Here is a 22,571-nt window from a genome sequence, read left to right as displayed (position 1 = left end):
AGAATACAAAGACCTGATAAAATTACCATGCTCAGTCAAGACCTAAAACCTGACCAGTGTACTAAATTCTTGGGGGTATTTATCGATGAGCATCTCAATTGGACAGAACAAATAGTAAGACTAAGTTAAAAGTTGAGTTCGATCACTTACAGCTTGAAAACGTTGAGTAAATATCTAAACGAAAAATCCCTGAAAGTCTTTTACTTCGCAAATTTTGAGAGTTTGATGAAATTCGGATTGATTTTTTATGGATCCAGTTCAGAGCTGATTGAAATTTTCCGCGTTCAGAAGAGAGTCATTAGGTGTATTTTCAAGATGAATTACCGCGAATCTTGCAGATGTATATTTAAACGTAATCGAATAATGACTGTTTACGGGCTCTACATATATGAAATACTCATCTATGTTTTTAAGAACATAGGTGTGTACAGTACTTGTAGCAGCTTTCATAGCTATCAGACCAGACAACTGAATTTGAGCTTTCCACGCCATAAACTCAGCATCACCGAAAAACATCCAACATATGCTTGTATAAAATATTATAATAATTTACCAGTGGACATAAGGAACTGTCAAACATTGAACCTATTCAAGAAAAAACTAAAGAGCTTCCTACTAGACCTAGAGCCTTATTCATTAGATGATTTTTAGGAATACTTTTTTTGACTATTGTTTCATTTTGTGTTACTGTTTCTTGAAAATGATGTAACATGTCTTTGAAATAAATACCAATTATTATCCGACTTTTGCCTATACGCGTAGGATTTCTCCTCGCCGTCGGCTTCTCACTCCTCGCTAAGAGGAACATTCACTCAATCCCAGATATTTAAAATATCAGAAGGGCAGAGCTCGGTCGTGTCCGGTCGTTGTGGTCCCCCTGGTTCTCGTCGAACTTCTGGTCCTCTCACACGTGATCCTTGGACCTGTCCTTCGCTTCCTAGGAATTTTCTCACCGTCCTTGCAGTACCTAAAAGAACAGCTTTTTGCATTATATTACATATATACTCACTAAGACCTAGTTGCTTGATATTTCTCTTGAGATTTTTGGGTACTATTCCTGTTGTTGAGATGATAATTGGAATAGTTCTCGTTGATATCATTCCCCACTGGCGCTTTATCTGAAATTCGAGGTCCCTATATTTTGAAATTTTTTCGACCTCTTTTTGACGCATGTTGTTGTTATTGGGTATTGCTACGTCGATGAGTATTGCTGCCTTTTGATGTTTATCAACTAGCAATATATCTGGCCTGTTGTGAGGGACTGTTTTATCAGTCAAAACTGTACGATCCCAGTACAGTTTATAGCGTTCGTTTTCCAGGATGGTTTCCGGTCGGTATTTGTAGTATGGCACTTTTTCAGAATGAATTAGTGTTAATTTAGTTGCCATTTCTTGGTGTAGAATCTTTCCTACTGCATCGTGTCTCTCTTTATATTCATTTCCTGCAAACATTTGACATCCTCCCGTGATATGTTGGATTGTCTCATTCGTTGGACACCCATAACGGCATCGATCGTCAGTAATAGTTCGATCCTTTATGATATGCTTGCAGTAATTTCTTGTTGAGATCACTTGATCTTGGATGGCTAAAAGAAATCCTTCCGTTTCTGGATACATCGCACCTGATGTGAGCCAATAGTTCGACGCTTCAATGTCGACATGATCCTGGTTCACCTCGTTGAAATGTCGTCCATGTAGGGGCTTTTCTCTCCATCTTTGCATTTTTTCTTGGATTGTCTGGTGGTTGTATGACAATTGCTCCTTGTGCAGTTGCAAAGGTGTTGATTCGTCTGCTTCACACAGTACTTTGTAGATCTCTGACGTGCCTGATTTGTCTTTGAAGTATGTTCGTAGGCATTCAATTTGACCATTGGCAAGTTCCATGATGTCTAGCAGACCTCTGCCTCCTTTATTCCTCGGCAGTGTCGTCCTCTCAATGCTACTTTTCGGATGGTGCTTGTGTGCTTTCGTCATCAAGGTTCTCATTTTGCGTTTCAGGTTTTCCATATCTGTTTTGCTCCATGGAATGATACCGAAAGAGTATGTGAGAATTGAACATGCATATGTGTTGATGGCTCTCGTCATGTTCTTGCTGTTGAGGTTTGTTTTTAAAATTTTGTTGATTCTCCTAATGAACTCAGTTGTTAAGTCTTCCTTCATTCTTTGATGGTTTATTCGTCGGTTTTGTTTCATTCCTAAGTATTTATAAAGATCGTCCGATTTCATTGCTTCTATCTCCTGTCCATTGGAGAGAGCTATCGGTTCATCTTGGATTTTTCCACGCACTACGCTAATCGTACGACACTTGTCCAATCCGAATTTCATCCCCACGTCTTTCGAAAAATTTTCCACTAGTTTGACCATAATTTGCAAGTGGTTTTTGTTGCCTGTTATAAGTTTTAGGTCATCCATGTATAGCAAATGATTGAGTGCAATGGTATTTCTATTTCCTTTGACATTGAAACCTTTTTCAGTAGCATTCAGTTGTTTAGAAAGGGGGTTCAGCGCCAAGCAGAACCATAAGGGACTCAATGAATCTCCTTGGAAAATTCCCCTCTTTATTGGAATCTCTTTAGTAGTTATGTTCGCCGTAGAGAGTTCGATATTCGTTCTCCAGTTGCACATTGCATACTTCAGAAAGTTTATTGTAATTGGATCGATCTTGTATATTTCCAAAATTTTTGTCAGCCACCCATGTGGAATAGAGTCGAAGGCCTTCTTATAGTCAAAATATGTCATAAAAAGATTTCTGTGTTTTTTGAAGGCTTGGTTACATATGATGGAATCTATGATCAGCAGTTCCTTCGATCCTAGTGCATTCTTGGAACATCCTTTCTGCTGTGCTGTCATTATGTTATTTGTCTCGCAATGCTTGTAGATACGAGATGCTATACATGATGTGATGATTTTATATATTGTTGGTAGACATGTAATGGGTCTGTATTTCGATGGATCCGCTGTGTGTTGGAGATCCTTCGGTAGGAGATAAGTGGTCCCTGTTGTTAGAAATTTGGGCATTTCCGTTGGATTCCTCATAACCTCATTTATGGTTTCAACTAGCCTGCCGTGTATACACCAAAATTTCTTCAACCAAAAGTTGTGGATTCCATCTGGGCCGGGTGATTTCCAATTGTGTGCGTTTTTCAATATTGCATGGAATTCTTCTATAGAAACTGCGTTATGCGGCATGTGTTCTATTGTCTCACAGGATTTCTCTTCACTTCTTATCCAATCAGCCTGGGAGTTGTAGGGGGTTGGTGAAGCCAGTTGATCTGTCCAAAAATTCTCAATATCCTCGACGATTGGATAACTTCCTGGTGTTGCTGACATATTGTTGTTTAACATTCTATAGAATTTTCTTTCGGAGTTTTCAAAAATCATATTATCCTGTTTTCTTCTATAGCTCTCATTGTATCTTCTGAGTCTTTCGGAGTACACACTAAGTTTTTGTTTCAGTGTGTCTAAAATTTGTTGAGCATTTTCATTGTTTGGATCATATGTTGTATGTTGCCGGTGACGATCCATCATTATATTCACCATTTTTTGTAATTTTCTAGACGGCGAACCTTTTGCAAATTGGGTGAGCCTCCCAATATCTTGGCGGATGCTGTGCACTTTATTTTCTAGTCTTTTTTGCCAATGTGGTTTATTTTGTTGTTTTTCTCTGGCTGGTTGCTGACTTTTAGGTTTTGGCTTCACACCTAGCACTGTTGCTATTGAAAATGCTGCACAGTATATGATGAGGTGTAATGATTCGAGATCATGGTAGTCAGAAAGATACTTTGGTATAATCTCCTTGTTGGTCATGACCAGAAGATGAGATAGTTTCTTGGATGTCCTCAATCTTGGTAGAATCGGTCGTCTCAATGGATCTGTGCCCTCAAAATCTATAACGCATCTATTCATTGTGGCAGATAATCGCTCCAGTAGTTCTCTTTGGTCTTCTTCTGGATTTTCGACGGGTGCAGCATATATTTTCCGTCGTTGAGCATCACTTATTGCTATCACATCTGCGTTGTTTTGTTCCTCAGTGTTCATTTGTGCATTGATGTTCTGTTGGTTTTCAGCACATTCGTAGTTTTCTTCAATTGTCCTTTCGTTGTTAGTGAGGTCTCTATTCTGTAGCCTCAGTTGGACTTCATTTTTTATGGTGTTAAGTCTCTCATCGGGTACAAGTTTATTTCTCAATATGACCCGGTATTGGTCGGCTACTCTTTGCTCAGAAACTTGGAGTTCGGGATAGTTTCTTTCGAATTCTGCAAATAATTTTTGCCGGTAGCCTATTTTATCCTCTTCCATATTAGTCACTTCATAGTATATGCGCATGATTGTTTCATTTATCGAACTTGTCCATTTCATGCGTCTTCTTGGTAGACCTGCTTGGGTGAGTGCTGGTTGGGGATCCTGCGCAGCACCTTCAGCGGTCGGAGAAACTCGTGTTATTCTTCTCCTAGAATGTTGAGATTGTGGAGGCGTAGCATTTTGTTCGACAGACGCCCGTCTCCTAAGCACTCTGTTATTATTATTATTATTATTATTATATCTATATCCGGAAAAAAAGTACTCACTGCTTTCCCGGGGAAAAAAGTAATTTCGTGAAAAGTCATATTTTGTTACCTGTCAACAGAGATAAAATCTCAAATTTTTTTCCCGTCACAGAAAAAATTGACTTATTGACTATTTTTGAAAGTCATTTCAAATTGTTTCTTCAAAAGTCATTTAAAAGAAATGTAGTGTCTTTCCACCAGTAGATGAGTGATCCGTGAATTCCCAAAAGACTTGAAAACTTTCCGGGAATTCAATAAATATGAATCGTACAATTATCCCTTTTCCCGAACAGTTTGGAAGATATGATCTTTAGTTTGAACCAACCATGAAATTTCGAAATCAGAATTTCACGAAGATTATGAATATGATATAAAAATTGGGCATTTCTATCTGTTTATTCTTGCGCCAATTTTATCCTTGAAGACTTATGGAGAATAAACAGTTCTGTTCTTCCAAGGGCTCAATTGTCGCATTAGTGACGAGCGCTCAAAAGCTCCTGATTATCCCCATTTTATGAGTACCTATCGGTAAATACCTATAAAAGAAATTTCACTAAAAAGGCAATATTATGTCTCTCAACAACCAGTATGTTCCGTCAAGCGTACAGATAATATAACCGAAATATTAAGCAATTCGTACATTACCATACATTACAATTACACGTAATAAGAATATTGAAATTATAAAATATGTTTGTAAAAGAACAGGTGTGAACGCATGAAATAATTTACGCTTGTGAATCAATTAGGTATCTTGTAGGTATTTTCATTAATTATTCTGAAAGAAAGTTATATCAACGATATATACGTCATCTCCGCACTTCACGCAAACATGAACATTAGGAAATGAAACGACGAACTCAGAATTAAAAGAGTTTGAATTTGGAAATGCACATAGAAAATAAAAGATAAATATGAATGATATAATATCAATGGACAGCAGGAAAGTTTATGCCATGTAAAAAGAAATCTCTCATTAATATTCAGTGTACTTCCTTTTGTTTGAATAAGGTAAATTTAAGGATTATATTATAGTAGAATCATTTCAAGCATTGAGTAATGTTTAGTGTTCTACAACTCATGTTCTGATGAACCAATAGAATAGAATATTGAAATTAGTGTTTTCTTCAATTTTGTATTCAATTTTTCTCTCCAAGTAACAAATCCAACTAATATCATATAGGCTTTTTTGAAATAAGGTTATAACGATTATAATTTTTAGTCTTCTCATAAACTTGATAAGTCCTTGTAAAAATTGAAAATCAGAAATTTATTCTACAAAGAGTAAGCTACTGTTATTGAATCATCTTAAAAAGTTTAATTTATAAAAATATTAACATGAAATTATTAGTCGTTATTGAATTTCGAAGATTTCAAGTTAAGAATGTAACAAAATACTCATTATCGCCTGAACGACGTTATTTCCCGATCATTAAGGCATATTAATAAGCTACAAAAGTGAAAGATTTCCTCAATGATATATTTTTTCAAATTTATTTCAAATGATCTGAAATATAAGTGATAATCATTTCCAGGACTGGTGTAGCTTACTGTATAATTATTAAATAATGACCGAGTCTAACTTAAAACATCCAAAATAATTCAACATCAACCCAAAACCAAACACGAACAAGTTAAACACGCAAGTTAAACAAAAAACGATCTCAATAGTAGAAAGTGGTATCTATTAGAAAAAAGAATGCAGATGATTCCGTCAAACCATTAAAGAAGCATTATACGTTTATACCATTCGTGAATATTTCGAAGCCATGATTTTGAAATATCATTGTTTAGAACGAACAATTCTAGTTTTTCAATCTGGAACAAACGAGGTCGATCAAGTATCGACCTTCAAGTAACTAGAACCTCCGACATATTTCAAGAATGATCTTTTCATACCGATAAAAATCTTCAACGAGATGAATAGTGAATGGAATTTTCTCACATTTGTTTGTCAGTCAATCGAAAAATTTATTCAAATAGGGAATTGTTGAGAAATCCGATTTCGGGATAAGCACATATGTATCTTTTCTGGAAAAGAATATTCTAGGTACAATTTGCAAGTTTTTCCATCTTTATCATGATGTAAGGTTATATTGAGAAGTTTACGGACCTCACTTCATAAAAATAAAAGATATAATTGTCTATAGGTATGAATTCACTTTAATATATTCATGCTGTTCATATTTGAAATGAGTTATATTCTTACGCTAAGACAGTTCTCTAAGAGTTCTTATCTCAATCCGAAACAATGGTGACACAGAAGGTAACCTTCTTTTTAAATTTCAATTGTGAAAATGATGAAATATAAACTTATATTTCCATTGAAGAATAATAGAAAAGGATACACATTTTGATAATATAATACCACAAAAATACCTATCAAGTCAAACTCTACAGATCAAGACGTCTCAACATTAAATTAAATTGAAGAACAGATGCAATTGCATTCTTTATTGAATTCGGAGAAAAGAGTCCATATTGTCTCACAATCTTTATTTGAAATAAGGATTGTAAGTAAGGACTTCCTCCTCCGAATTCAATCAACATTTATATAAGAATTTGAAGTTGAATTAATGATTCATTCAATTATGATAAAATTATAATAAAATCACGTCGCGAAGTCTGATCTTAGGGTTACTCTTTTAAAAATTCGAACAAATATGAAGAATGTACATTTTGAGTATTTGATTTACATTTAAACAATATCTGTTTTCGAATAATTGAAAACATGTGAATGAACCACCACGACTCTTTGAATAACTGAAAATTATTCAAATTATAGACGCTTGATTTTCGAATATAGTTTTTTTTTTGAGTTCATGGAGAACTCGTTTTGTTTTAATTCACTTTTTTAAGCTGAATTAATAAATTCTCTTCTAGATTCTGAGCTTGCTAATTGATGTTGGAATTCCTATACCTGTTCCTGTTGTATATATTGAAAAAAAAACTATTTCGAACGTTCACCATATTTCATTAATTCCTTTGATTCGCTATTAAAAATGTATGTTGGTGTATAATTTTAGTTAATTATTTCTGATAACAGATTCAATAATAGAATCGTTCAAAAAAATATTTCACTCAAATTTTCAAAAATGTAAAAAATCCAAATAAAAAAAAATTTAAGCGGTACCTATATAAATGAAATTTGGACATTGGTCCTTCACCGTCCTTCTTGATGGGAAAAAATCCGATCATTTTGTGAGTTCAAGGAAAAAATCATCATAGATATAAAATTTAATTCGATATTTTTTGTTGAAGTATTATTGCTTCTAGTTTCGGAGTAATGAATTTCTCAATATTCTGTTTTCACTAAAGATAATAAGCGTAAGAACGATTACTCCTCAGATAACCTTAAGCGCACTTGAATCCTTTCGATGGAGATGGAAGACTTATGTTTGAATTCTTAGTGATACTAATTTTTTTAATTCCATGAACCGTTCTTTCTTATCATTTGAGATATTTTACGAGGAAGTAAAAACCAAAGTATAACATTTGCTTTAGTTTTCATTTATGCCTTTGCACCAAACAGATTTTTATTTCTGGTATATATACGATGTATACATGAAAGTAAACTTTTTTATCAATTCGAAGTGAATTCAATTTACAGAAATTTGACGTGGTGAACAACATCTGATGAATAAGACATCCTTAACCTCAAAAAAATTCATAATCAACCTGAATTGTTTCCGTTTACAAAAAGATCAATAAAATAATTTTCCTTCCCATTGTACTTTGTGCATTGATGATACTGAGATATGAGCGATCAGAATACACGAATCGATCATTTATTTCCTACAATAAAGAAATGTTAATCACTTCGAAAGTAGAAGCCACGAATATCAATTGAATTATAAACTGAGGAATTTTTCTGTTGCAACAACTGGAGAAAGCGGAAGGTACAGGTGAACTACTGACTAATGTTGACGACTCGACACGAAAGTATCAATTAGGTAACAATTAACAACAGCAACACAACACTGCGGTTGTTCTTCATACCGCATTAATAGGTGCCTACTGATTAATAAAGACGAAGAAAACACGTTGTTCTTGTTAGTTGAGTTACAACAGGTACAGTCAGAAATTACGGAAGGATGGTTCTCGACTATGGACAATTGATTTGTTCGTATCGTTGTTGCTCTGTGAATGCATAGACGACCCATTTTCAATATTTTATTACGAAAGGAGAAAAAAATGCAAACATTTCACAATGATGTTTCATTTCCTCTATACAGTATGTTCCGAGAAGAAAAGGTTGAAAAAAAATAATTGGGGTTAGCTAAGTAAAAATTTTTGTAATGTTATCCGTATGGGAGGTAAGGGGCCTTGGAAAATTATACACATTTTTTACGATTTTGCCGAAACTAATGGCTACATTGTCATGAAAATTTGTTTTTATATCTGACTCTCATATTGGGCGGTAGTTACACGGTTCGTACCAAGTAGTATTTTACATAGCTTTCTTGAGGTTGGATTCATTCATCAAATTTTCAAGTGTGCTCAAACATCATTCAATTTAACACCGAAAAGGTACTCTTGGTAAAACTTGATACTGTGTAACGTTTTCGGAATATTTTGATTTAAAAATTATGAAGTAATAACCAATGCTGGTGAAAAGTGATGATAAATTTATTAGTTTAACAAAAAATCACAAGAAGAAGAATTAAATGAATTCTAAGATCATTAAATAAAATTCAATTACTTACTGAATTTTTAATGTTGACATCTCTTGAATTGCATATCAAAATTATAATCAAGTTCTTTTTGGTCCAATTGTAATCCCAACCTCCTATTATCAGCGAAAAACAAAATCAATGTTTTAAACTCACCAAATATTTATTCTGCAATTTGTCAGTGGTTGTCAAACTCCCATACCTTTGAAAAATTGCCTAGATTTCTGATGTCAGATAATATTTCAGGACTTAGGTTGGGTATGTTGGTAGTAAATTTTCTGATATCTGGAATAGTCCAAATTTATAGAAAACGACTTTTCGAACAGCGTTCTTATTTTTTCATGTTCAACAGATCGCTTTATCATTTCGTCATAATGTATGTGAATTCCGAAGGTCTCAAATGAAAAAGTTCAATTCGCTGAAAACTAATCCGTCATCAGATTGATTCTGTTCGTCCTTTTACACGATAACTTTCGAACACATGTTAAAAAGCAGAACTTTTTGGGTTAGGTTCGGATATTGAATGCCGTGGTTCAGTTAATTAATTGGCAAAATTCCAGTGAATGTCAAAACTGCAGATTGGGGCGAGACTGAAATTTGCATTTGAATTTAGAATGGCAATGTCAACAGTCGTGTCAAATTTTGAATTGATTGCTCATATGAGAATATCAAAAAAGTTTCCAATATTCAAAAAAAATATCTATAGTGGCAATTTTTATGATCAGTCTTAGTTCATATTCAGTTTGACGATACAAAAACAAATTTTTTGATTGGACCTTATTTATAATAATCTTATAGAAATCAAGCAATCCATTCAACTGACATAATAATGGGACACCCAGTATAACATTGAAAATTATTTTTGAAACAGTTTATTTTTGATCATTATGATCACGCAACAGCTGTAACGAACATTCAAGAAAAGTATCCATTGTTCTCATGGAATGAATGTCGTAAAATAACGTTGGTAAAGTAAAATAGTTATCGGATATGTCAGATCTTTTTGTTTTGAAACCAATCCGACGAACAGTGTAAGTGGATCTGTAATTAAAGCCTTCCATAGTTCTATTGAATGACCTCCCGCATTCTGTATGTCATTCTTTTTATCTTTATTATTTCTTAAATTTAGATGATCGTGAAAATTTTTCCTCGAATTAAATCGTGAGAAATATTACAACATGAAGCCAATCTCGCACTCAGTTCAATGCTTGATTGCGTATGCTTTTAGCTATTTATTTTGACGGGGCATTCTCAGCCAATTTTAAAGGCGCGCCCTTTCTCAAAGAATTGCGGTGTTTCATCCCGAGATCACTGATGGAATCAGTTTGGTACAGTGATTCCTGCCAAATACACTTTCCATCTACGTAACGTAGCATGATGACTTTGTCGTAGTTTGTCTGTTCTGATTCTCCGATAGATGCATAGCCTACGACGCCATCTCTTGGGCAAGCAAAAAGTCGCTACATTATGATCAATGAAATAACTTAATCCAATTTTTCCATGTGAATTAACTGATATATTTGTTTCAGACCAAAGTTGTCGGATGGCTGTTCCTCATTTTTGGATTGTCGATATGCATCTCTAATTCAAGTAAGTACAGATTTGTTTTTTTTTATGTTATATTCTTTCGAAATGAAAATTTACAATATGAATAACATATCAGTAGGCGTGAAGATATGGTTTTGTTATTTCAATATCACAAGAACCAGATTTTGCTGAAATTTCACGTCTTCATATGAAATATAGATTGAATTTTCATGTCGAAGGGATCAATAAAGAATTATGAAATATCTAAAAATAGATCCCTAGGGCTGTTTCATTCGAAAATCATTCTCGATATGCTGCCAATATTCAATGGAGAGATGATGAGTCGATCATTAGCGTCATCGTTATCGTTTTAGTAGTTCACCTCGAAATTTGGGATACCCAGCTATGAACTCATTTAAACTTGTGTTTTGACATCCTAAAAGTTGTTTCAAAAACTACATATTATAGTAGGATGTCCGCGTCTATTGAAATTCAATGTCGAAATTCACAAAAATCATTATTTGGGTATTTTTTGCAAAATGTTCGTTTCCTATGAGATGTTAGCTATTTTTTATCATTATCAGTATTGTAGAGAATTGGATTTCCTACTATTTTTGTTTCAAAAATTTAATCGTTTTCGAAATAAAAGGCGGAGAGCGAGGGTAAGAGCATCATTTAAGGTCAACCGGTAGTCCGGAACAAAAACACGCCATATTAACTTCATTAATTATTAATATGACCTTCGACCTTGAATTTTAATAGTCCAGACACCCTACCATATATAGCTTTGGAGACAACTCTTAAGGTGTCAAGATTGAAGTTTATAATAGTATATAGTTGGGTATCTCAAATTCGGAGATTAGTACAGTATATCCAGTCACTTGGAGGAAACTGAATATTTCGAGTATACAAGGGTTGTCCAAGTTTCCAGAAATTCTTTTGGAACCTATGTATTTATTGCCTAACAATACTTTCAAATATACCCCGGTATTTAGCGGATCGCGGTAACCACTTCAAAGGGACATCTATGGCCAAGCGTTTTTATAGACTAGTTCAAGTGACTTTGGATATACTATACCTATCTAATTTTGACTAAGATGACTGGACATTAAAATCAATAAACTAGAATTCGGGGAATCCGGCCGGGATGATGCATCACGAGAAACATATGAGAAAGAATCAAGCATGGACATTGTACAGGGTGTCCCTAATTCGATGCTCACTGCAACCATCTCGAAAACAATAAAACAATATTTTGGTATATGTTGGTATCTGCTCGAGATATCGCAAAAATTCTCCAACTTTTTTTTCAGTAATTTTGGAGATGTAAAGCAAAGTTGGTGTTTTTCGAATGGGACATACTGAATTTTTCAACGCAGATTTGTAGCCGCATATTTTTTTTTTCAAAAATGTCTTCCGTCGAAGATATTTTTCGACTCAATTTTTTGATGGGACACCCTATATATAAGTATTTTTCATTTATTCAGAGATTCAATTCATTTTGAGTCAATTGAATAATTGTTATCCATCCGTCATATAGGGCGTCCCAATTAAAAAACACCAACACTCTGAATCGATAAATAATTTCGAATTAAATAGGAGCACCCCATATATAACTGAATTACAATAAAACGACGGACAAAAAATGAATCAAATATCAAAATAATTTCGGAAAATAGGTGGTTTCAGATTGCGCAAGACATTACAGCGTGGAATATAGGAAGAAAATGAAAGAGGCCTACGTGGATATTAGGTGTAGTAAGAAAAACTGCATTATTTTTCCAATAAGTGGCTTTAGTAAACTGTATCTCGCGTTATATGAGTCAGATTGGGTTCCACTAGATAGCGTTAGAAAGATGAGATTTCCTACTACAAAAATTTTCCTGACAGTTTTGTGACTAGTTGACTCAGATTAGTTCGAACGCGCGTCAAAAATAGACACTAACAAAGAGAAAATAAGGTTCATTTTACAGTTTTTTTTTCGATAAAAGCGAAAATGCAAACCAGACGGCTGAAAATATAAATAGTGTTTGTGGTCCTGATACTATAACATCCAATCACGCGCAATTTTGATCAATTCCGTTGAGGTAATTTTGATGTCAAAGTGACACCAGTCCCTGGAAGGCCAATTGTCAGGAAAATCGATAAAATCATGGACATTTTCAAGTTTGATCGTCATGTAAGCACTGTTTTGATTACCCAAGAGCTGAAAAATGCACAAAAAACCGTTTGGAATGATTTGCATAAAGCTGGTCTCAAGAAGAAACTCGATTTATGGGTACCACACCAGTTAACGCAAAAAACCTCATGGATCGAATTTCTATCTGCGGGTAGCTGTTCTGTCAAAAATTGGACCGTTTGAAGGAAGCAATGGTCCAGAAACAGCAGATTTGGCCATTCGAAGAGAAATTGTGTTCCATAAGGACAACGCCAGGCCACAGGGGCTTGGTTGTGAGATTCTTATGAATCCATCTCATAGTCCGGACCTGGTACCAAGTGATTACCATCTGTACCTTACCTCTTACCATGTCGACAATTTTGCTGATAAGAAATTCGCTTGAACAGAGTTGTCAGAATCGACTGTCTCAATTTTCTGCCAATAGGGACGAGGGCTTTTATGAAAGACACATAATGATATTTCTTCAAAATGGCAACCAGTTATCTTACAAAACAGCACATATTCGGCCTAAACCAGCTCATTCTAACTGTGGTAATGAAAGCCTTCTTTTTCATAGCAAAAATAGTGGATTTATTTTTACTACATCTCATAAAGAAAACTGACGAAGAAGAAGAAAAAAATATCATATTATCCAACAAGGTAGAATTGCATTCTACTGTGATATTTCATGGAATTAACAAATTCGATGCATACCTATTTATGCAACTGAAAGCGGAAGCATTGACGAAGCACGCGATGAATGTAGGCTAGTCAGTTCGCAAAGATTATGTTTCTGTAACTTAACCTAATAATTGTGCAACGTGAAATCTACTTAATATTGGAATCATCGAATGGAACTAAATCGCTTTGGTTAAACTCGCCTCAGATAATTCTGAAAGAATTTATGTTGATTCGATTTTGATTTAACGAGAATATGTATACAGAGTAACTATTCATACTCCTACCAGAGGTAAATTAGGACTAGGTGATACGCATTGACTATAAAAAAATAATTTCTGCCTTTCCCCGTTAAAGAATATAAAGAGTAAACATCTTCCTGAAGCTTTCTCCTATCAATCCAATATTTTAGTAATCCATTTCAATCTCTATTTCACATCATTCGGTACGGCACTAGGTCTCTGTTTTAAATTATCCATCTCAATCTCACGTTTTTTTATACATCTCATTACTCTTCCAGAAGTAAACGGTCTGCAAAATCCCAATTCTTGTCTAGCGCATTATCTTATTGTCACGGCGATGAATCGAACTTCTAAACATAGATTTGAGGCATGCCGATGCTGCAGGCCGAACTGCAATGATTCTGCACTATTCGGGAAGCGAGAAATCGGGTTAGTTTTCGCTTTGTTGCTATTTGCTGTGTCTCGACTGTCTCGTGTAAGTTTGTCTCCGTGTTAGTGTGACCTTTTTTCTATAAGATTTTTCATTTTGTTAATCGACTCAATTATTGCAAGAAAGCGGAATTGATTTATCGGGAGTCTCAAATTCCCAATATGAATGAAAATATTCGAAGTACTTGTGATTTTATAATTTTTTCATAAATCATCAACATTTTTCGGCTCATTTCTTTGAGGATAAATTAAACATAATTGAAGAAGGGAAGCAATCTGTTCCAGATCTAAGTAATATTCTTGTTACTATGGGTAGGGTCGGAAAATCAAATAGGGGGTTTCAAAATATATGGTATGAAAAGTACGACTGGCTTACTGACAGTATTATTCCGAATGAATTATTTTATTGGCCGTACATTTGCAAGGATATTAACAGTAGATTAGTTGTTCCTGGTACATCTGAAACCATACAAAATCAATTACTTTATTCTGTTGCTTTTGTTGTGAATAAAAAAATTTAAGAAATCTTTCTTTCCTGGAAAATTGATGGAACAACTGACATACACAATTTTCCGTTATGTAACAAAAATGACCAACTCTTGTTGATCGATTCATGAGATTTTATGATGTAAGTTCTGGGCGTTCTGCTGAAGATTGATTTCAATTTTATCTGCAGAATTCGAAAAATTTTACTTGCATTAAAATCAGTGGCTCAATCATATACAGGGTGGCCATTTGAAAACGAAACAGACGAGATTACAGACGAAATAAAGTTTTTCGATAGAAATGCTCGGACAGGTCGATTTCTGTTTCGAGGGGGACAACTTAAGATGTAGGTTACGGACGCATAGCGCTTCAACCCTTGCTGCTACAACCCCCACCCCCAATTTTTGAATAGGGAAGATGGGGTGAGTGATACCTCAATTTAAAGGTATTTTTATACTGATTTAAGCACAGTAATTGTTTTTTCATTTTATGCTTTAGTTCTCGAAATATTCATGCGTTAGTTAGTTAGGAAGGAAGCCACAGTCATGGTTGTTTTGAAGCTCAAAATGTCGATTTTTCACAAAAAAACACTACAAGTGCCATGAAAACACCACTTCATTTTCAAATACTTAGTTAAGAATATTTCGAGAACTAATGCATAAAATGAAAAAACAATTACTGTGCTGAAATCAGTATAAAAATACCTTTCAAATGAGGATTCACTCACCCCATCTTCCCTTTTCAAAATTTGGGGGTGAGGGTTGTAGTAGCAAGGGTTGAAGCGCTATGCGTCCGTAACCTACATCTTAAGTTGTCCCCCTCGAAACAGAAATCGACCTGTCCGAGCATTTCTATCGAAAAACTTTATTTCGTCTGTAATCTCGTCTGTTTCGTTTTCAAATGGCCACCCTGTATATGATGTAATGCCGAACGGTTTACAGGCAAAAATCAAATGTATAGCACCACAAGCCAGTGGCCTACCCAAGGGGAAGGCGGTAAGGGGGATATATCCACTCCAGGAGGAATATCCATTAGAAGTCACAATCTTATCTATTACAATCTTATTATGAGTGCGCAATTTCCTTCGGAAGCTGAATACAACAGCTGACTTCGATAGGTGAAAATCAATCTCAATAAGTGTCTGTAAATTCAAAGGAAAACGGAAACGAAACCAATTTTTTTTTCCTTATCCCCCCAAGATTTAGGTCTGGATACGCCACTGCCACAAGCGATGTTTACCTATTGCTATACAAACGTTGCTTCTAAGTAATGCGTGCAGTTCAATTCAACAAGTTAAAGTTTTTCTCAACCCTTTCAGGATTTTCATCATATCATCATCAATTAAGTATTATTCATAAAAATTTTATGATGATTATTAGGCAACTGATAAAGTAAAGTTCACTAGGTAAACTTTGTCCGTAAAGTGAAAATATACATGTTACAATAATAATTATGATGATTTTTATAATACTGTCACTAGCCGCCACTGCAACAATAATATATTCTCAAACATGTTGCAGAATGGGCTCATATTCCAACACGAATGTAAAATTCGAACGCATGAGTGATGGAATTGCCTTTTGCAACAAGAATTAGACGATATTTTCTCTATTTCAGTTAAGTTTTGTGAAATATTGTAGAAATTCAATGAAAAATTCAGATTACACATCCTAGTGACATTTGTCTTGTATCTTGGCAGTTGGTGTGACTATTACGAAAATTGACAGATTAAGGAATGTAAATATGGATCGTTGGTTTCGAATTTTGAAATAATTTACAATTACGCATTTAATTCGTGAATTATTTCTGATCTGGGCCGTCGCTAGCCAAACTGCCGCCCTAGGCAGAGACCCAATTTGCTGCCCTAACAGAAAGTAACTCTGCAGCATGCTAAAAATTAATATTGGATAATCAGGATCTAGGGCCAGCTCTAGCGTTTCTGCCGCCCCGTTAAAAATACAAGTAGGCACCCATATCCACCAAATATCATTTGTGAAATTCGTTGAAATTGAAAAAGAATGATTTAATTCATACTTCCAGGAATTCAGGTTTCTCGGAAAAGGTAGATAAGGTTTTTCTATAGCGGGCCCAGCGATTTCAGATTCTTGTGCTAAGTTTCGACTTTATAAAAAGCTTGAACAATTTTTTTTCCTTCAAGATTATCGAGTAAAACAATCGGATGAATCTTTATTTCAATATTCTAATGAGCCCACGCCCAACACTAGGTAATTTTATATTAAAAATGAGAAATATTTCAATATATTTGAATGCGCTATAAAATAAAAAACTTCTTATATTTCTTTAGAATGATACGTTGGAAATGGTTGAATGAAATCGTTTCCTCGTATATTTTGTTTATTCCATTCTGGGGAATCAAAATTCTGAGTAGATAATAGAAAAGAAAAGAAAGCCAGAAGCCGCCCCAAGTGGCAATAAAATTCGGCAACGTTTAGCAAAACGAAGGCAGCCAAGCCTGATAAGTGCATGGGTTTTTTTATAGCGTCAATAACTCGTAAACAGCAATATGGGGGGATTAAGGGACATCTGGATATTTATGAGTATATTGCGAAATTTGGCACCTTTGATGGTTTTGGATGTTAATTAAATTTGTCGGTATTGTTTCCTGTTGTTGCTGACCGAATTAGGTCTCATTTGGTACTTAGAATTTCTACACATGATTTTCGTTGATCAAGTTTGAAATGCCGCCCTTGAATTTTGCCGCCCTAGGCGACCGCCTTCCCTCCCCCCCCCTAGCGATGGTCCTGTGTCTGACGAAATTGATTTAACATCACCAGAATTAAGAGAAATTGTGAATTATGCAAATCATTCCACTATATCCAAATTATATTATATTGACCATTATTGACGTTGAAATTTGATTGGAAGTCAGTATAGATAACCACAAAACGAAAAATATAACTGAAAACGATGTTGTAATGAGTTTATTACAGCACTATTTTTAAAACTGTAATGAACTCATTACGATACTGAAATAGAGAAACATATGTACATTAAGATTTATTGTATTATATGTTTATCCACGAGATCCATAATATATTGAAGTTGATGCAAGGGCGGATCCAGGGAGGGGGGCATAGGGGCCATGCCTCCCCCCTCGTGGATTTTGTGAATATAAAAATTTATGCTGAATCATCGAAAAATAGGCGTGGACACTCAGAAAGGTGAAAGATTGGATATGATCTGGAATGCTTGAAGACAGGTTGAATGGATTGGCATTAATGCATATACACAGGACCATTTGCAGCAGGCTGAATATTAAAAATATTATCCAAAGATACGCTTGTGAAAAAAATACGAGACTAGAATTTGTTATTAAGTTTTTATTTAATATTGGATCATATGTTTTTATTTAATAGATGTAGTAGAAAGGAATCCATTGTTTTTCCAATAGATGGCTTTAGTTATGTGTATCTCGCGTTGTACAAGTCCGATTGGGTTTCGCTATACGGCGTCAGAAAGATAAGATTTCGCACAACGAAAACATTCTGACAGTTTTGTGATGAGTTGACTCAGTTAAGTTGGTGCGCGCCACAAAGATGGACGCTAGCAAAAAGAAAATACGCTATATGTTTTTCTTCGATAAAGGCAAAAATAGGCGGCTGACAATATAAATTGTGTTCAGGAACGTGATACTGTAATAGCCAATCACGTGTAATTTTGGTTTCGTCGATTCCGTTCCAATAATTTCAATGTCAAGGGTGCACTACGCACTGGAGACCAATTGTCAAAAATATCGATGAAATCATGGACATTGTCGAGTCCTGTTTCGATTGCTCGAGAGCTTAAGAGTGCACAATAAACCTTTTGGAACCATTCGCATGAGACTGGTCTCAAGAAGATGCTAGATGTATGGGTACCAAACGAGCTAAAGTAACAAACCGCATGGACCGAATTTCTACTGCGAATTACTGCAGAATCGCCACAAAATCGCCCCATTTTTGAAACGCTTGGTAACTGGTGATGATAAGTTGATCATTTACGACAACGTCAAGCAAAAACGGTCGTGGTCGATACGCGGTGAGCCTTCGGAAACGACCAGGAAGGTTTTGCTGTGTGTTCAGTGGGATTGGCAGGGAATTATCTACGAATAGCTGTCCCCCTAAGGCACAACTGTCAACTTGGAACTGTAGTTATCGAACAAAACAGCGTGTATTTGACCTAAATTGGTTCATTTCAACTATGGTAATCGAAGCCTTGTTCTCCATGCAAAAATAATGGATTTCTTTGTATTACACCTTATACATTCTTAATCTTATGAAATAGGTCAACATATCATATATTTAGGAAATATGTGAAATTTTAACGTGTTTTTGTCATACAAAAATTTCAGAAACTGACTATGATATGATTTACTGAAATCCATATTTCCATAAGAAAAAACTCGACCCAGTAGGTACCAACAAAAATTCCGCTATTTTGCTCACCTATATGAGCCATGATTTTCTATGTATCCAACCCCCCCCCCCCCCAATCATCGCCTGGATCCGCCCCTGAGTTGATGATCTAGAATGAAATATTTCTCGAATATGTGGCAGCATACCCTGATGAAATAGATAATGAAGACGGATAATATGGAATATTTAAGGAGTTTATCACTGAGATATTATGGTTATGGAATGAATGGCTTCAAATGCATTATTGATCATGAACGATCAATAAATATGAAAAATACTTAATAATGTGTTGTTTCATTTCAGGACATTCGAAAGAATTTTCATTATTGTTATCAATCTTTTTTATTTTTTAGGTTCGAAGGAGATACGGGTAGTGTGCTATTACACAAACTGGTCAGTTTATAGACCTGGAACAGCCAAGTTTAGTCCGCAGAATATAAATCCTTACTTGTGCACTCATCTTATCTACGCTTTTGGAGGATTCACAAAAGAGAATACGTTAAAGCCCTTCGATAAGTACCAGGATATTGAAAAAGGTGAGTTTTGATGATCGAATATCTAATAATTCATGGATGTTATTGGTTAATACACATTCTCCTACAGCAGTAGGCATTTTTCCTATTGATTTATAGACAGTTTGCTAACAATAATTCTGTTACGTAATCGATATAAAAGAATCCTCAACTCACCTTTATTTCGGCAAAGGCATGCAATACCTCCTCATTACCGATAAAAGTATTTTTTTTGTACTCTTGTTTTGATTTTTCAAATTCTATCCTTGATCACAGACCTCTTTAATATTCAATAAGTGAGCGAATGTCCAGTTCCAATTTTTTTCTATTCAACTTCCAAAACCTCTTGTGATATTTATAGGCAACTACGTGAAAAATTCAGGTCTCTAAATACCCACACCTCTTCATAAAAAATACTACAATTACATTTTTTTTTTTTTAATATAAAGAGAAAAATTATGATCTTTGGGTCTTGATATCCATTAATTTTGCACAACATTTCCGAGAACTAGGCAAGAAATAAAAATCATTTTCCTTCGTACTGGAGTTAAGTTGCAATTAGCTGTCAGTTTTTATATGTTAGTTTTAGTACGAAATGCATTTATGCGAGTCAACTTGAATTGTATCGAGTCGGGCAATGGTTCAACCAAGCGTTCATCAGTTACGCAATTATTTCGCATTTCCATCAGTAAGTGCAGTGTGTGATCTAATTCACATCTCTTGTGTCATTCTGGAAAAATACTCCTTTCTAATGATAGACTTCCTGAGGACATATCGTTCATAAACGCGTGCTTATATCTCTTGAGTTAAATTGAGAAGTTTTGATTCTTTCAAACTGTACAGGGTGGACAAATTTCCATGTTTTAGCGCTAAACGTTTTAAACCAAAGGAGAGAGAGACAAAATCTGAAACCGCATTCTCGTTCTACTTTTCTGATAAACTGACAAGAGTAGTTTTCTTTTCTGGCCACCTTTTTATGTTTTCCAATTTTGAACAAAAATTGGAAAAATGCCGATATCAAAAAAAGTTTATATCTCTATTAAAACTGATGAGAGAGCTCCGAAAGTAAAACATATTACAGGCACTTTTTCACGTAGAATCCAATGGCGTGCTCGTATTTTCAGCAGGATCTTTAATTACGAAGCTATGACCCAAAGTTATGTTTTTTCAAATGGGAAAACTGGAATTCGATACCATTTTTGAAGGCTTGATTTTAGCTGATTTCGAAAATACACAACATCGTATGGTATAAATAATAGAAAGGGGTCAAAATCTTTTTTCATCTAAGAGAATCAATATTTCTAGCTCTATTTTTCTGTGCTCATCAACAGTTGAAACCATATAGAAGTAATGAAACTCATATAATGTTGAATATTTTCAAAATCAATCAAAATTAAGCTTTCAAAAATGGCACAGGCATTTTGTGTTCCCATTTGAAAAAATATAAATTTCGATCCTAGCTTCGTGATTAAAAATCCTGCTAACAAGATGAGCACGCCACTTGATTCCACGTAAAGAAGTGCCTCTATAATGTTTTCATTTTAGAGCTCTATCATCGGTATTAGCGGAGATATAAATATTTTTGATATCGCCATTTTTCCAATTTTTGCTTACAACACGAATACGAAAGAAGGTTGCCAAAATGAATACTACTCTTGTTAGTTTTTCGGAAAATGAGAACGAGAATGGGGTATCATATTATGTCTATCTCCTCTGATTCAAAAGTTGTACTGATAAAACATCGAAATTTTCTCACCCTTCACATACATCAATCGATCTGTTCATTGTATCTCAATATTCAGTTTTATTTGGAATAATGGATATAATCAAATCTTTTCCACTTCAATTGAAAAAATTATCAGTTTGTGTTCGGATACTGTCAGTAGATAGTCAGTGATTTTTATGAACTTTTTTTCATTCTTCAGAAAATATGCAGAAATTTAACGCTGTGCTCCTCCACCTTCCCCTTGTGTATGATAGGCTCATGTCCTGTTTCTTTAGCGAACTACGCATCCCATGACTTTGAAGTCTAGCATTATTACCATCTCTTTGGTGGACACCCTGGTGGTTGGGAAGGATTTGATGGAGCATGGTTTTTTGCCCATTTGTCAATTTGGTTGGGATACATGCGTCCACGTTGTCATTACACTATCTCCGTCTTACCCTTGACCATCTAATGACGTCCTGGACTTCTTGTCTGATGGCATCGCTGCTTATCCTATCGTATAGTATATCCAAAGTCACTTGAACTAGTCTTGAACACTTGGCCATAGATGTCCTTTTGAAGTGGATACCGCGATCCGCTAAATACCGGGGTTTATTTGAAAGTATTGTTAGGCAATAAATACACAGGCACCAAAGAAATGTCTAATAACATGGACAACTCTTGTATAATAGAAATATTCAGTTTCCTCCAAGTGACTTAGGATATACTAGGTATCTCTAGGATATACTAGGTATCTCTTTCAATTTCTCTTGAAATTCTCAACTCAATTCTTCTCAAGATTTGCTTTGTTTTGCTGGTTTCTGCTCTCGTTTTCACTTCATTATCGATAAAAAGGAGTGCGTCATCAAGATAGCAGATTATGTTTAAAATTTTATTGCCCAGTCGAAACCGAACCTTCATGGACTGTACGTCCGTTGTAATATCGTCCATTAATATAATGGAAAGGAGGGGACTCCTTGTCTCTATCTCCTTGTCTTATTCCTTACCTTCGACGGCTCATACCATCACGTACTTCATTATTATTATTTAGTGAATCGGAATCGTTGCGTCTATCTTAGCCTTCCGGGAACTGCGTACAAATTGACCTTTTGTTCTTAACCCTACCAATTCATACAAACCCAAGGAGGCGAGGCCGTCGATACTGTTAACTAATCCGATGAAATCCTTAGGAGCCTTGGC

At 35.0% G+C, this 22,571-nt stretch overlaps 1 protein-coding gene across 2 annotated transcripts in view; it reads left to right on the top strand.

Moving 5' to 3' along the window:
- The window catches only part of LOC123674228 (mucin-5AC), a 103,844-nt gene that overhangs the window by 39,789 nt on the left and 41,484 nt on the right, over positions 1–22,571 (top strand). For both annotated transcript variants that reach the window (XM_045609156.1, XM_045609155.1), the window contains exons 2-3: positions 10,749–10,809; positions 19,508–19,690. In XM_045609156.1, coding sequence (XP_045465112.1) covers positions 10,749–10,809; positions 19,508–19,690 — 244 coding nt within the window. The remainder of the gene's footprint in view (positions 1–10,748; positions 10,810–19,507; positions 19,691–22,571) is intronic.

The sequence above is a fragment of the Harmonia axyridis genome, chromosome 2 (assembly GCF_914767665.1).
Source record: "Harmonia axyridis chromosome 2, icHarAxyr1.1, whole genome shotgun sequence".
Lineage (NCBI taxonomy): Eukaryota > Metazoa > Arthropoda > Insecta > Coleoptera > Coccinellidae > Harmonia > Harmonia axyridis.
This window is presented reverse-complemented; position numbering and strand designations above follow the sequence as displayed.